The sequence below is a fragment of the Lytechinus pictus genome, chromosome 2 (assembly GCF_037042905.1).
Source record: "Lytechinus pictus isolate F3 Inbred chromosome 2, Lp3.0, whole genome shotgun sequence".
Taxonomy (NCBI): Eukaryota; Metazoa; Echinodermata; class Echinoidea; order Temnopleuroida; family Toxopneustidae; genus Lytechinus; species Lytechinus pictus.
The window spans coordinates 47,517,889-47,535,059 of NC_087246.1; the positions used below are offsets into that span (position 1 = coordinate 47,517,889).

Below are 17,171 nucleotides of genomic sequence, written 5' to 3' on the forward strand. Positions count from 1 at the left end.
AAGTTCGCTCCTTTTGCGACGGGGCAGGTCCGCCCTAGTTTATGAACAAATGGGCCCATAGCCCTACAGAAATGTCCTTGTATACACGACATGCTGAATGTGTCGGTATATTGGTGCTAAATCATATAACTTTTCATAGATTATTGATAATGGTAGTTGTTGTACTAACATAAAGTAGGCCGTAGGTTGTTGTTTTAAGACATCTCACGTTTAACACCTATCTCAAACGCGCATTTCACGTTAAATGATGATCTATCGATTCATTTTCTAGCAGAGGTTCCTGCGTTTATTGCAAAAATCAATCATAAACATAATTGTTAAAAAATAAAATTCAATTTCAACATATATGTTTCAAAATAATTACCGGGATCAAGCAGCCACCATTGAACATGATGAAGCTAACTCTTGACATGGTGGAGCTACCGATCTTATCGTTTTAGTGACAATTTTTACGAATCCTAATCTTATATCTTCGTTAACGTTTAACAAATGAGGGATACAGATTGTTAATTTTAAACAAGTCGTTCTAAATACCAGAACGTATACTTTGTCATGCATGCCAATATCAGTGAGTATACATTAGACATGTATTGTGCACAAAAAGGAACTACATCATTGATTTCTTTTAAGACCTCCATAAAGGATAATTGATTATTTATATTTCATATTCAGAAAATGTGCATCATGAGTTATCAATGTTAAATGAATCGTTTACTAGTCAAGTGGGATATAATTATTCCCTCAGGAAACAAACATTTTCATAGTGATAAACAGTGGCGTACCGTGGGTCACGGCATTGGGGGGGCACCAGCAAAAATTTTGAGTCACTCGGTGAGCGCGCCAAGTGCGCTCAATTGCCAGGTATAGGCATTGACCTCATAGAGACATTTTTAAGGACTGTGCCATTAAACGGATATGTAATGTATCTCACTGATCAAATGATGCGAGCTGAAAATTTTTGATATTCAGACCTAAAAAGGGACATAATAAGCAATTTAAAAAAATAAAAATACGTATCTGTCTCGCTAAACAAACAATGCGAGGGCGAAGCGCGAGCTGAAATTTTTGTATTTATTTACCCCAAACAGAGACAGTTTAAGGAATATTTTTAGGAATCAAATAAGAGAATACATATCTCACCATAATCATCTAATTTGAGTGCCAATCGCTTGCTGATTTTGTTAGAAAACATGAAACACTTTTTGTAGTCATTGTAATCATGATTAAAATACGCATCTCACTAATCAAATATTGCAAGCGCAAAGCGCGAGCTGAAAATTTAGGAAATTGAGACCTGAAGAGAAGCATTTTAAGGCTTGTTTGTAGGAATTTACGAAGACCATACGTATTTCACTAACAAAATGATGCGAGCGCGAAGCGCGAGCTGAAAATTTTGTATATATTGACCCCAAACAGGGACATTTTAATGACTATTTCTTTTTTTGGAATCCATTAAGCGTATACATATCTCACCATAGTCATCAAATGCGAGTACCGAGCGATTGCTGATTTTGTTAGAATCACATCCAAACACATGAAGAGCTTATATTGAAGTCATAGTAATCATGATTATCATACGCATCTCACTAGCGCAAAGTGCGAGCTAAAAATATAGGAAATTCAGATCTGAAGAGGGGCATTTTAAGGCTCGTTTGTAGGAATCTACTAAGACCATACGTATTTCACTAACCAAATGATGCGAGCGCGAAGCGCGAGCTGAAAATTGTTGATATTGAGATTAGAAAAAGAGACATTTTAAGGACTGATTTTAGGAATTCATGAAGAGCAGGCATATCTCATCAATCCACTAATTCGAACGTAATAACGGACAGGAAATGTTTTATATGCAGACCTTAAAATGGGGCAATCACTTTAAGTAGTCATGAAAAAGAAGCATATGTCACTACATAAAACAATAATAACTCGAAGTGCGATGAAATATATTTGGTGCATATTGACTTGAAAACAGGACGTTTTAGTACAACATGTTTATATATCTCGTTAAACAGACAATGCGAGTGCCAGGAATAATGAACAAATAGGCCCTGAGCTAATTATGTTTTATAAAGTTATGAAAAAATATTTCTTATGTAATATAACATAACATAATTTAATATAACATTATAATGTACAATAATTTCTTCTATCCCACTACGTTTCTTTCTTCTCCCTCTTTTTCTCCTTTTTCTCCCGTTTTTTTTTTTTTTTTGGCCAGCCGATTGGGGGGGCACGTGCCCCCCATGCCCCCCCCCCCGTAGTTACGCCACTGGTGATAAAGGTACGAATAGTCCAATTTATAGTATATTGCCCCATCCAAAAATGGAAATCATAATCTTTCTCAGTCGTTGGGAAATTTCAATGTTAATTTTTACGAGGGAAAAGGTGCAATATCATTTAAAAATAATTTAAACAAGACTTCATTCTACACATATTTCTATTGTAATTGCGGAATGTACCACAGTTGTATTGCAAATTAGCAATGAAATTTAATCATCCATGACATTTGATGCAATTCTAATAAATTACCAATATACATTATTTTCTACATTAAAATAATGTAATCCTTTTTTCACGTCGATATGTAATATTTCAATTATAAGTCTTACTAAAATATAATTATGTAACATTAAATATACAACATGTTGAAAAACATCTTTGCGGAAATTTACACTGTCGATTCTTGAATCTATTCTTGCGTATCATTGCTATAAAAACTGAAAAAATAAGGATGAAATGATGAACAGATATCTACAAATAAGTATCTTTAAAATTATCTTGTTGCTCCTCTTTAAAGCAAAGTTGTCTGCTAACTTTTATGATGTCGAAGTCACCAACTGTCTAAAGATTTGATAAAGATTCAATAATACGAATTATATTGGATTATCATCAATACTTTGATCTAAGACAAGTGAAGTGACCTTTAAATCGTTGTTTTTTTACCTGTTGATTCTTTGTGAACATCTGAACTTTACATTTGAAGGCATTATAAGTGTACTCTCTCGGCAGTGATTATATATTTATTTTCAACTAGCCATTTTACTTGACAACTTTAGTGATTACATACATACATAATTTTCGGAAAGCTACAAACAAATAGTATATTCTGAGGTATATTGCAATTCCAAGCCTCTGAAAATTGAAAAAAAAGGACGGTTATTTTTCTTTGTTCTATTTTTTTTTAAATTCGTAAATGCACCCACTCTACTAAAGTGCAAGTTATATAATATAATCATACTTTCAAAGTTTAATACAGGCACCTTTGCTAGGAAGAACACAACGTTCCACATTGTGTTCATATGAGCACAGTATGAAATCATCTTCCTACTGTTAAAGGTCAAGTCCACCACATAAAAATGTTGATTTGAATAAACAGAGAAAATCACACTAGTATATAACGCTGAAAATTTCATCAAAATCGGATGTAAAATAAGAAAGTTCAGAAATTTTAAAGTTTCGCTTATTTTTCACAAAACAGGGATATGCACAACTCACAAAACAGGGATATGCACAACTCAGTGACATGTAAATGAGACAGTCGATGATGTCCCTCACTCGCTCTTTCTTTTGTTTTTTATTGTTTGAATTATACAATATTTCATCTTTTAAAACAAATTTGACAATAGGGACTGACAAACTTGACTGAACTATATAGTATTAAACAATGCTAATTCCACATGTTCAGGGAGGAATTAGTCGTTGTTTCACTTGACAATGAGGAGAAAATTAAAATAGGCATATTCCATGTAATAAAATACAAAAGAAATAGTGAGTGGATGACGTCATCAGTCTCCTCATTTGCATACCGACCAGGATGTGCATATAAATGTTTTGTGAAATTAAGCGAAACTTTAAAATGTCATAACTTTCTTATTTTCCCGGGCTTTTTTTACATCCGATTCATATGAAATTTTCAGTGTTATGCTTGGTGGATTTCTCTCTTATTATTCAAATTAACTTTTTGTTGGGGTGGACTTGTCCTTTAAGTTTGAGCATTAGAACAACGTGGATCACATTTTCACATGGTCCATGCTGTGAACACACTAGGTGTCTGGTGTGGAATTGTCTTCACCGTATTTTAATCGTGTGAGTCACATCACCACACAGTCCGCTTTGTAACCCGGGGGGGGGGGGGCACTTACATTGACGAGTGGATACGTATGTAACGTGATAAGGGTGTCAAAAACACAAAAATATTGAAAAAGGGTATTTATTTCGCTCGGAAAAATATACGTGTTTAGGGTCAAATATGCGGGGAGGATAAACTTGTTTAGGGGCTCAGTTCTGGGAATACTTGCCAATAGTATTTGTTTCCAATACTTGTTAAGGGCAGGGTTTCACACGCCAATACTTGTTAAGGGGTGCATTTTCAGAATATGGAAAATACGTGTTTAGGGTGCTTTTCGAGACCCCGTGGTCGCGCACGGTATCCACTCGTCAATGGAAGTGGCCCCCCGGGCTTTGTAAAAACACTGAGAACACGCAGTAAACACATTGCATGAAACCATGTTCACTCCAGGGCCCCGTCTTACAAAGAGTTGCGATTGATCCAATCAACCACAACTATGGAAAGCCAGCACGTCAACATCTATTGTTCAAAATGTTTTCCAACTACATGTATGATGTAGATTCATGCATTCATTGTTTTCTTGAAAATTCATTGTGCTTCAATTTAATTTGTTTACAAAGGGCATTGTTCAATCTTCTTGTAGAAAATATTATGACAATGATGGGTTTCCATAGAATTGAGGTTGATCGTATCAATCGCAACTCTTTGTAAGACGAGACCCAGGGGTCGTATCATAAACACTTTTTATATTCACAAACGTGACAAATTCAGTTACTATAGCAAGATTATGATCAGCCAATTATATTGAATGAATTAAACAGCTTTAAATTGTTGTTAGAATTCATTATAACATTTTTTTACCAAACTGGTTCCTGTAGTGACTTTCACAATACTGTTGGAATGAACTGAAATAGGGATCAACACTTTGAGGGATTCACCGATCCTTAGGAGGAGCATGTTCCTTAATCTATTATTAGGAAATATTAAATCACAATTTGTGCTTTGGAGAATGGTAGAAAGACTCATGCACAACAATATCCTTTGGTAAGTTATTCACGTCTGGGCAACCTGAAAAGTTTAAAGTGAACAAGAAAAAAATATATAGTCATGCTTGTTATAAAGGCAGGTTTATGAGCTCATAAGGGTAACATTTCAGTTGCCAATTGAAATTTTCGCTATCTAAACTACAAAAATCACATGCATGCCAAGGAGATCTGAATTTCAAAATATCCGAATGTATTATTATTTCCATTATGAACAACGTGTAAAAATCGCAGTGTAGACATGTTCACGCTTCAAATTGTAAATAAAAAATATTCCAGGATTTAACGTATCATATTATGTATATTTATCTTAGTACAGATGTATGTCATGTGTAAAACGTCGTTCTTACTGTTATGATAAAACTAAATAAATCATTAAACATTAAATATAAGTTTGAATGGAAGGTATCATGAATAAATATGTTCATACCACAAAGACTCATGGCAAAATCCAGTTCATTGCGTAAGATTCTCAACACATTTTCTACTCCAGAAGCTCCCTGAAATGAAATAAATATCTACATTTTGTGTAAAGATGAGATAGAGATTGATTTAGTCTTTTAAAGCATGACATGGAGTGATGGAGAAATGATTTTTAATCGTCATCAAACTTATTTTCAAAGGGTGCACTCGCAAGTTATATTTTGCCCCCGGTCCCCGTTAGAAAATAAATCGCCGCACCTTGGGCATCAAGAGGGGGGGGGGGTAAATAGGCCAATGACCTCTCCCACTTTAAAAATACTGGTGCCATACCTAACATGACTCGATGAATGTGTGTGTGAGGGTGTGTGTATATGGGGGGGTGGTCCCCTTTGAGTATCCCCAGGTACGGGCAACTTTCTGAAAAGGCAAGGGTATGGGGGGCTCGAACCACTTTTAAAGCACAACAGCTCGCGATTCAAAAGCTTTGTTTGCTAATAAATTTTACAGATACAGAACAAAATATTTAATAAAAAAAAGAAAGATATGTAAACATAACCAAAATACTCTTGTATACAAAGCTATAGAGCAACGTCATCAAGAAAGACATGCCTGTATACTCCCTTTCCCAAAATATACATTCAATTTACTTTGGGCTAGTTGCAGAAAATGTTTTAATTACATGCAAATCTACAAGTCTTTAATACGTACTCTGACTCGTTGAAAATTGTCTTAATCTGTCTACTCTGTCTACAATCGGCACCTTCCCGCGTTGACAATTTGTACAGTAAATTACTCTACACTAGACGCTTTCGATGCAATGTCACTTATCATGCTTATGCCATATCACGAAGATCCAACGATTGAATTTTTAAATAAACAGTCGAAGTGGCTAGGCCCTTTGATTATTCTTCTAAGTTGTAGGAGTAAAAATTTTCATGTATTTTCACAATTTTTACAATAAAAAAAAAAGCTAAGAAAAAAGCCAAGTACTTACCCCGCAAGCCAATCCCCATATAGCAGGCCTTCCTACAAATACTGCCTTTGCCCCTCTTGCAAGAGCCTTCAGGACATCGGTTCCATTCCGTATCCCTCCGTCCATGTATACCTCTACGTTACGTTCACGAACTGCTTCTACTACTTCAGCCAATGCATCGATCTGAGAGACAAAAATAGTTTAGCGTATTAATCTGCCCAGTCAGCATTGATCCTGTACTATTTTCAACCCTAATACTCCGGGGGGGGGGGGGTGGGCATTATGACCCATGTCGATTTTTTTTGTCGGTACTTTTTCCCCGCACATGTTGATACCAAATTTATGGCAATCGGACCTACCATGTGGGTGTCAGATTACGTTTACCGAACACATGTCACTGAAATTTCGCAATTTCTTTATCATATTTATATGACTGTGTATAACCCTATCGACATAATCAGGATCTTTCTAGTAAGTGTCATCATTTATTTCAAATAGTGTAAATAATTACCACATTCACCCACATTCACAAACACCCACACACACGCATCTAAAAATTCTAAAAACAAAGAAATACATACGAAAATTTAAAAACAATAAAATACATGAGAAATAATTACCACAACCTATATCTTTTTCTTTCAATAATTGATGAGGGAGTTATGAAAGACATTTGTACCAAAAATTGATATTCCTGCTGAGGCTTTATTTAGTGAGAAATACCAAAATCTATGTCTCGCATAAATTAGCATTAATTATTATAAAAAAATAAAAGGACTTTCGTAAATTGAGCTATACTACTTTGTACATTACATAATTCTTGACCCCTGTGCAAAATTTTGAGGCGATCGGGCGACCCCGAGATCTCGGGGGAATGCCCCCCCCCCCCCCGGAATAACAAGCTTTGAAATACCCGGGAGTACAGTATTACGTACTGTTATGGTTGAGGGCTACATGTCGCTGATGTCTTGGACGTCTAGCGAATGTGGGATTTATTCTCACTCTTTATTTATTGAGCATGATATTAGTGAGAAAATAGTAACATGCAGTTGAGAAATGTTAAAGGAGAAAACTATTACTTTCGTGATACTTACTATTCATCACCGGTAAACCAATCAATGTTGATTATAGGCCTACTTAACCATATCCATAGAATCGTAATTGCCTTTCTTGCCCAAGGGTTTAAATGTCAAATTGAAATTCTTACAAATATAAATTCCTAAAGGTCAAGGAATTTTATTCATCTATATACTGCTAAAAAGATTGACGGCGCATTAGATTCTAAGATTTGAAGATAAAAATGTGAAACAAAGTTAGCCACAAAAGCGTTTGCAGAAGAAATGAGCAAAATATTTCGACCACATTGCAGATAAACTGTATCCCACTTCACTTCTATGAATTATGACTATTTATACATTTCCAGAAATATTCATCCTTCTCTATGTATTGTCAGCCCACAGGTATAAATGACCCATGTTTTTCTTGTTTGGTTTTTAGCGGAGCTCTCGTTAAAAGGAAAGAAATACTGTATGCGACAATCCATTGCCATTTCACTTGGTAACGGCGCAATGACTTAAACCCTCATACGGGCCACAGAGAACAAGACTACCGTAGGACCCATAGAAGACGATAAAACGTTCTGAGTTTTCAGTGGTCTTCTATTAATATCTTTTAAAGGTCTCCGAGGTTTTCATGGTCTCCAAAACTTAAACAAAAATTAAAACAAACTTTCAACGATCTTTCAGGGAAATTATCTTTCAGTGGTCTTTCGGCCATCTCTCAATTAGCTTTCAAAGGTTATGTATAGTTTTTCCATGATCTTTCGACAGTCTCTCAAAATCTGTGCGGAAATCATTGCATTAGAGACTCATGAGAGATCCTTGATATGGGTTTTGATTTGTATTCGTGGTTGGGGAGATGACTGACACAAATATTGTTCTCTGTGAGGGATTTTTCATTTGGTCTGAAGGGGGGGGGGGCAGACATGGCATAAAAGGCAAAATGTATAATTTTCATTTTAAAAATGAGAGCGAGGAAAGCGAGCGAACCAAAAATTTGAACATTTTAATGCAAAATCGAATTTTGTGAAAGAGTTTGACATGATATTTTAAAATACTATCTTATTTCACAATTTTTATTTCCCTTTCATTTCTTTCTTTACTCCTTTCTTGGTCGTGAAACTTTCTTTTCTCCTTTCTTTCACTGTTAGAAAATTTATCCTTAAAATAAAAGAAGTTCCTTCAGCAGATTCTCGAGAACACCTGTAATCTTACCATATTGCGTAATCTTACAGGAAATTGGTATTTGGTGTATGGAACCATACATTTTTTTCTTTAATAAAACACCCTTTTCCCATTTTTAAACAGACCTGTTCTGTTAAATTGCAGAAAATTCCTTTTTTTATGAATTTACAGAATGATTATGTTATTACTTTCTGCAAAATCTTTTTTTCTGTAAAATCATTTTTTTTTTAATAGTGTATATCCCCCATCCCCCGGTATCGACACCCATGATCCTTGAAGATCATCGAAAGACTAGTGAAAATCCATCGAAATATTTCCGAAAGAACTGTAGGACTAGTCTAAGTTAAGCAAGACAGAAGTATTAATCAGTGTTTCAGAGTTCATTCAGGGTTGCTTTAGCCATATTCCATAGAGATAACAAATTTCATTGATTTTGGAGACAGCAGAAAGACCTTGCCAATTTTCGGTCTTTCAGTGGTCTTTCAATGGTTCTGTGGAATAGGGCTTTATCACCCCATGGGATAATTATTTGAGAACTACAGTTCTCAAATAATTACACTGCACTGCCTGCTGACAAAGACTAAAATTGGAAGTCCTATCCTTGGTCTTTAAGCTTAAAATGAAGAAGTCTTATCCTTGGTGTTTAAACTTAAAAACTACCAGTGTATATCTATCATATATTCTGGAGGTAAAGAGATCATGTAGACCTGGTCTTCGTTCAGAGAATGTCGACCATTTCCAAGAACAGACATCAGATTTTGCAAGTCATTAGACTATTCCACAACAAGTTAAAAACTCACCTTTAATATGAAACAAGCACCTCTGTGGGCTTACTTGTCATTTGACTACCAATTTATACAAAACTAATTGTGTAATTTTCCCCGTCAATCATTTCGATGATTTTCTACATGTATGTAGGCCTATGTTTTATTTATTATATTTCTTTCACTTGTATTGCATAAGTTGCCCAATATTCACTGTGCGCCTTGAGTGCCATTACCAAAGGATATGTGCGCTAAATAAATATTAAATTAAGAATTTAATTATTTTTTTTTATATTTGTATGTTTTATTAAATCATTAAATCATAATCAAGGTAAAACTACAATATTTACAATTTATTTTATTAAAACAGATCAGAGTTATTGTAACAAAAGGCAATATCAACAAAAATAAAGCTTAACAAACAAAACAATAAAATAATACAAGGCAAACACACTAACAACATAGAAATACACAGTTGCTACTTGCTGTACATGTACATATTAATGTTAAAGGGACTAGAAATATCGAAGAAAAAATATCTAGCTGTATGAGCATACTTGTAAATAACAGGGTTACACCTCAAATTTCCATACGAATTTAATCATTAATAGTAGTAGTAGTAGTAGTAGTAGTAGTAGTAGTAGTAGAAGTAGTAGTAGTAGTAGTATCTTACCGGTGCAGGTACCCCGTCCAATTGACGTCCACCATGGCTGGAAACGATGATACCGTTGGCTCCTGCATTAACGGCTTGAGTCGCTGCTTCAGCTAGATTTTACAAAGTTAAATACAGTATTAATGAAAAAAATTACTTTTACATATCTGAAAGTGTGAAATGTGTCCCCACTGCCACTGACGTAATTTCCACAGTGGCTCGTACTTTTCCCGAAATAATGTAGAAGGCTTTTCAGAAAATTTCAAATGACATAGAAAATGATTTGATTATGGTAGGCCAAATGTACATCATTCCCAATAAGTCTAAATCGCATCACGTAAAGCGCGTAATTCGAATATGATCGATGAAGATTTATTTCATTTTCAAGTTCAAGTCAACCATTATTAATGCAGTTTTCAGTTGCTCATATGCCAAGTCAGATTCAATACGGTCGTAAAGGCACGGTCAACTTCAGTAGACAAGAAAGGTTGAGATAGTCCATTGGTTCACAATGTATACCTGTCAATATACCCTTGCACACGATAGGAAGTGAGGTGAGTGACCTAACCCAAGTAATGTCTTTCCATGTAATACTGGGATCTTTCTGAGCCGTAAAGAACATTATTAGATTAGGGTCTCCTCTTTTCTTTGCTTCTTGTTGTTCTTCCAGATCTAGGTCTATCTCGGACTGTCTGAATCAGAAAAAACAGGTCGTAAAATGATTATAAGGATAAAAGTTATCAATGGATAAAGTAGAACGAGGTAATGAGAATTAAGGAAAGAGGACAAGTATAAACAAGGCATAAGCGATTTTGTGTCTCGCCCACTTATGAAAATAACCAGAAATATCGTGATTTGCGAGGACATGCAACAGAATTGTATTAAAACTTAATTGTGAAATAACTGGGATGGAATAACATTTGTCATAAGAGTCCTTCATGTAAACATTAATGTTGACCTCAAAATGATTTTTGACCTTACCATGTAACCTCCGAACGCATGCAGGTCTCCTAAGTACACCTACAACCCAAGTTTGGTTTAAAAGTGACATACGGTTGCAGAGTTATTTGTCATAGCATTGACCTCAAAATGACCTTTGACCTTACCATGCAAACTCTGATTGTGCCATGACATGCAGGTCCACTAAGTACACCTACCATCCAGGTTCGGTTGAAAAATGACTTAGGGTTGCGGAGTTACATGTCATAAGAGAGTCTTGGACCTAAACTTTTACATTGACCTGAAAATTACCTTTGAACTTACCATGTGGCCTTCGACTGTAGCATAGCATGCAGGTCTCTTTAGTACATCTACAACCCAAGTTTGGGTGAAAAGTGACTTACGGTTGTGGAGTGACCTGTCAGAAGAGTCTTGCATGTAAACTTTGACGCTGAACTGAAAATGACCTTTGACCTTACCATGTGACTTCCGACTGCAGCATAACATGCAAGTTCCCTTAGTACATCTACAATCCAAGTTTTGTTGAAAAGTGACTTACGGTTGCGGAGTTATGTGTCATAAGAGTCTTGCACGTAGTGGCGTACCGTGGGTCACGGCATTGGGGGGGGGCACCAGCAAAAATTTCGAGTCACTTAGTGAGCGCGCGAAGCGCGCTCAGTTGCCAGTTATACTGACCTTATAGAGACATTTTACGGACATGCAGTGCCATTAAACGGATATTGTATCTCACTGTTTAAACAATGCGAGCGCAAAGCGCGAGCTGAAAATTTTTGATATTCAGACCAAAAAGGGACATTATAACCAATTTTTTTATAGTCATGATACGTACCTGTCTCGCTAAACAAAAATGCGAGCACGAAGCGCGAGCTGAGATTTTTGTATATATTGACCCCAAACAGGGACATTTTAATTATTATATTTTAGGAATCCATTAAGAGTATAAATATCTCGCCATAGTCATCTAATGCTAGTGCCGTGCTTTGCTGATTTTGTTAGAATTACATCTAAATACATGAAGTCATTGTAATAATGATTAACATACGCATCTCACTAATCAATTATTGCGAGCGCGAAGCGCGAGTTGAAAATTTAGTAAATTCTGACCAGCATTTTAAGGATTGCTTGTAGGAATTAATGAAGACCATATGTATTTCACTAACCAAATGATGCGAGCGCAAAGCGCGAGCTGAAATTTTTGTATATATTAACCCCAAACATGGATATTTTAAGGACTATTTGCGGGTTTTTTTTCTTTAACCTGCTCCTCCTACACAATCGATATCCCTCTAGCACACAATCTAATGGGCATTATGTTTTACTTTCCCCCGAAATGGGTGATTAGATTTAAATTTTCGGGGGAACCACTTCCATTGAGGAGTGGATACCAGGCGCGACCATGGGGTATCGAAAAGCACCCTAAACAAGGGAAGCAAGTCTTTTCCAGATTATGAAAATGCATCCCTTAACAAGTATTTGTTACAAGACTTGTATTGGAAGTGTATCCCTTTTTTCAGTATTTTAAACATCGTTTTTGACACCCTTATAACGTTACATATACGCCTATACGTAACGTACTTGCCCACTCTTTTCCTTTTTACGCGTGGTCGCGCCTGGTATCCACTCGTCAATGGAAGTGGGATCCCCGGGCGGCCTCTGGAGCTCTGGGAGGAACCAAATGTGGCTCTAGAAAGTCGTCCTAAATCGGATATGTCGCGGTTACCATAGCATTTTGCACACGAACCGCAGATTGATGTTTCCGTTGCAGATGCGAAAGCTATACAAAATCCTCATGTCATATAATATAAATTGCAGGACAGTCTTTTACGACGGGCCCAAAAGTCTCTTCCAAAATCAACTTCCGTCGTAAATAGGCGTTCGCGTTCTCCAGCGAAAGGAATGTTTGTGACGGACGGACGATATTTGGATCACTTAGTCTCGCCTTCACCTCCGGTGGGCAAGACAAAAAGGAGAAACAGAAGATTAAAAATGAAAAGATAAAGGAGAGATAGAAGAAAAAGAAGAAGAGAGAGGAGGAGAAGAAGTGGAAGAAGAGAAAGAGGAAGACGAAAAAGAAGGAGAAGAAGAAAAAGAAGTAAAAATATTTGGTCACCGAACCTACTTTACGCCTCATCCTCGATTGAGAACGAAATTGATTTTTTGTGTTAAGTTAATATTGAGATACAGCCCTCTATACTTTGCAGGAATATTGGAATGAATTAAAATACTGAAAATGTAATGAACTTGATGATGGAGGAATCCATAATCACAATGTTCTGGTTCCACTTTCCAATTAATATAATTTTCTAAGCTCACATAAATCCCCCGGTCGCAAGTGATTCACATTACATTGTGGCCCAGTGGATTAGTCTTCGGACTTTGAAACAGAGGGTCGTGGGTTCGAATCCCAGCCATGGCGTAGTTTCCTTCGGCAAGAAATTTATCCACATTGTGCTGCACTCGACCCAGGTGAGGTAAATGGGTACCCGGCAGGATTAATTCCTTGAATGCTTGAGCGCCTAGGCAGCCCAGCTAAAGCCGGGGTAATAATAGCAGGGCCCGCTGGGAGAACAGTTTTCGGAACTGAAGCGGCTACCCTGGGTAAATATACCGCTATTATTATTATCATTATTATTTAAGTTGACCAATACCTTTTTGGTCGACCAAAATGCCTTAAAATCAAAATCTTGGAATGTTTTTCATATTAATGTTGATGGGGAAAGATCAAGGGAAGTTCGTCCATATTAATGACATCATTATTGAGATAAGCTAAAAAAAGAGTAACATAATTGGTCCTTCAAACACTTGACAGAAGGATAAGAAATTAGAAGGTTATGACCGTTTAAAAAATGACATCATTAAAATGATTACACTCTCGAGTAAGTCTAGTTTGATGAATGGATCAGGGGTGGTGGCAAATGAAGTAAGTAGGGGCAACAATTAAACCCTATGATTTTCCCTACGCCACCCCCTCCCCTCCCTCCGGGCTCCCGCAAATCCTAAATTGACTGAAAATCAAAGCTTAGGCTTTACCCCTCCATATGCTTCGGTCAGAGGACACCATGCATTAGCTCATGGACATACCTGCATTCTTCATGATTATAAATCATGTAGTTTCTATAGAAATCCGACGTGTCAACTCCAGTACTGGGTGAATCCACTGTGATCACCAACGCCTTGCACCCCGCCTCCTCTGCTTTCCTGATGAGCGCCTCGGTATAACGACGGTCTTTCCAAATGTAAACGTTTTGCCACAGGACAACTCCTGGAGCACTTGCCCTTATCTCCTTCAGAAATTTGTTGGCATAACTGCTCCGGATCATGATCCCACCGACTGCCTCTGCTCCTGTCCAAACGAAGTTTTACAGAGAGAAACACCCACACTCGTGGTCGATAAAGTCACAATGTTTTTATAGTTTTAAATGAACTTGCGGATGAAACGTCCTTGCAATTTATTGACAATATATGTTTTGATATTCTAAAGAGCTTTACAATTTACTCGCTTCTTAGAATTTGATTTTTTTATTCTTATAAAATTTATGAATATGGAGTATTGACGATTGCACGGGCTTTCAAGAACTTGATTTCGGTTTCCCGTGTACCTTCCTCGACATTATCAAATAATTTCACCTTTCAGTTTCTCAGACACAAAATTGCACCCCCATTACTATTTTACTTTTTAAACGCCCACAGTATGGGGCGAAGGTCGGAAATTTCTAAGAGAAATTGAACAATTACAAATACGTCCGATTCCAAGGGTACGATTGGCAACTATAATCGGAGAATAAAATGCAAAATATAAATGAAATTCCCCCGACAAAGCGTTTACGTGCCTCTGCAGAAACTAAAAAAAAACTGGAATCTGTGGACTGAAATATCATCTCGCTTTGGACTTATTGCATTCTTAGATGTATCGTCCACATATCTTAACATTTTATATTTGATTACAAATTCCCGATTGTCTTCTCTCCCTTAAAAAAAACCATGTCAAATGATTTAATTTGCGTGAAATATAAGGTGAAATGATGGTTTGATAATACAATAACGTCTGCCAACACCCCTCCCCCTGATACTATGACCCAGGCCATCGATTCTTCTTTCTCCTTATAAATAGTTTACAAGATAAACGCACCTTTTGCCATTCCAACTTCTGCATCTTTATGTGCAAATCTCTGTGTAGCAGTGGGTGCTATGCCGATGGGAATCGACACCGTTTCCCCAAGAATAGAAGTTGACAAATGGCGAGTGGACACGTCATTCAAGAGATGCGGTCGGAATCTATACCTGTATGTGGACACCAATATGAATGCATATGGCTGTAACTGTTAAGTAATATTAATTAAAATGAAGGAGCAGTGCCAATGTATTTTAGTAGGGGAAACACAACATAAATGTGGCAACCCCCTACCTGTATTGAGTTATTGTTTCTTTTTTTCTAATCTAATTAACTAAAAAAAGTCGAGAGCGGTTGCCCCTTGCCCCGGTAATGCCGCCTTATTATACTAGTAAGAAGAGGCTACACAGTTATCATTATTAAACGGGTCTTTTAGAGTTATTATTATCAAATTGGTCTTTTTTTATAGCATTTGTGGTAATATGCTCCCAGGGTGGGATAAGTAATTTTCTAATGAGCCTGAGAGAAACTTTTCGCAAGTGAAATTTCCTTTTATTCAATTATCCAGGTTTTTTCCGTAAAATAATGTTTTGTCAGCTAATTGCCTGGTATACCAAATCTGCGATATTCAACTCTCAAAACGGAACCACTGCATAGATGAGTTCATAGTAGTTCACGTGATCTTTGTCATGCTAAGCTAATAACAACTGATGGCTCGCAAAAAAGAAGAAAAAAAACATGATCGCTATGAATGCCCAGCCGAGTCATAGCAAAGGTTTTTAAAACCTTATGGCACCTTCTGCCATCTCGTTATTGGAGCGTTTTGATTAGTCTTCTGACATTGATATAGAGGGTCGTGGGTTCGAATCCCTTTCATTCAATTATTTGAATTGTGTTAATTTATACTTTTGAAACTTTAAAGCTTCTAGTTTATTGGCTATTATTTTTTACCCGTTGCCAAATATCAGACATGACTGAACATTAAGTATTCTTTAATTTGGATAACAGGCAGTTTTAGAATAACATGCATTATGAACAACCATGCTCATCTCAGTGGTAAAAAAAAGCTCCATTCCGGTATACGGCCATTGACCTTCTTCTGCTCATACATGTACGTTGACAGGTTGACGAAGTAGCGTATTTAATATAAAATATAATCAATATCAGTATACGGCCAAGAAATTACGATCATAGAATATGTTATTAATGTATTTACCTTTTGAATGCAGCTTTGTTGTCATTGTATGTCTGACCGGCAGGCCCTGGGTAGTTATAATGTCGAAAGTATGATGGAGGCAAGACCTTCTGCGCTCCATCTTCGTACTGCTGGATGTTGCGAGGTTTGTCAAGGACATCCGACATATTGAACGAACTTGTGCCATGCAGACTGAGGTATAACATTAATACTCATGTTTGGTATTGACAATGCACTTCGAAATACGGAATCGTACTTTGCTCTTCCTTTGCTCATTTTATTTGAGCGGTGTGCCTAGTTTATAGACAGCAGGGGCGTAGCGGGCCAGGGTAAGTATTTTAATAGGGGGCAAAATTACTTTTGGGCTTGGTGTTGTAAAATATCAAGTGTTTGGTATTGACAATGCACTTCGAAATACGGAATCGTACTTTGCTCTTCCTTTGCTCATTTTATTTGAGCGGTGTGCCTAGTTTATAGACAGCAGGGGCGTAGCGGGCCAGGGTAAGTATTTTAATAGGGGGCAAAATTACTTTTGGGCTTGGTGTTGTAAAATATCAAGTGCTCTGCCCCCCCCCCCCCCCCCCGTGATGCAGGGATGGATCCAGGATTAACCAAGGGGAGGTTCTCGAAAAAACGCGTCCTCGTGAAATAGATGTGCATAGAGAAGAAAAGTAGACTTCGACTTCGTATTGTGGTAGTAAAGTTCAAAAGAGCTATATAGAGCTATTCTCCCTTGTTGAA

The 17,171-nt window shown here is 36.8% G+C and overlaps 1 protein-coding gene across 1 annotated transcript; it reads right to left on the bottom strand.

Annotated features, from left to right (window-relative positions):
* Positions 1-2,418: 2,418 nt before the first annotated feature.
* Positions 2,419-16,704, bottom strand: LOC129278668 (2-Hydroxyacid oxidase 1-like). Its single transcript, XM_064094973.1, has 8 exons — positions 16,452-16,704; positions 15,254-15,405; positions 14,206-14,467; positions 10,684-10,856; positions 10,186-10,277; positions 6,527-6,688; positions 5,540-5,609; positions 2,419-5,134 (listed from the first exon to the last, which is right to left on the bottom strand). Exons 1-8 carry the CDS (start codon positions 16,634-16,636, stop codon positions 5,055-5,057), a joined length of 1,176 nt encoding a protein of 391 aa, XP_063951043.1. The 5' UTR covers positions 16,637-16,704; the 3' UTR covers positions 2,419-5,054.
* Positions 16,705-17,171: the final 467 nt, after the last annotated feature.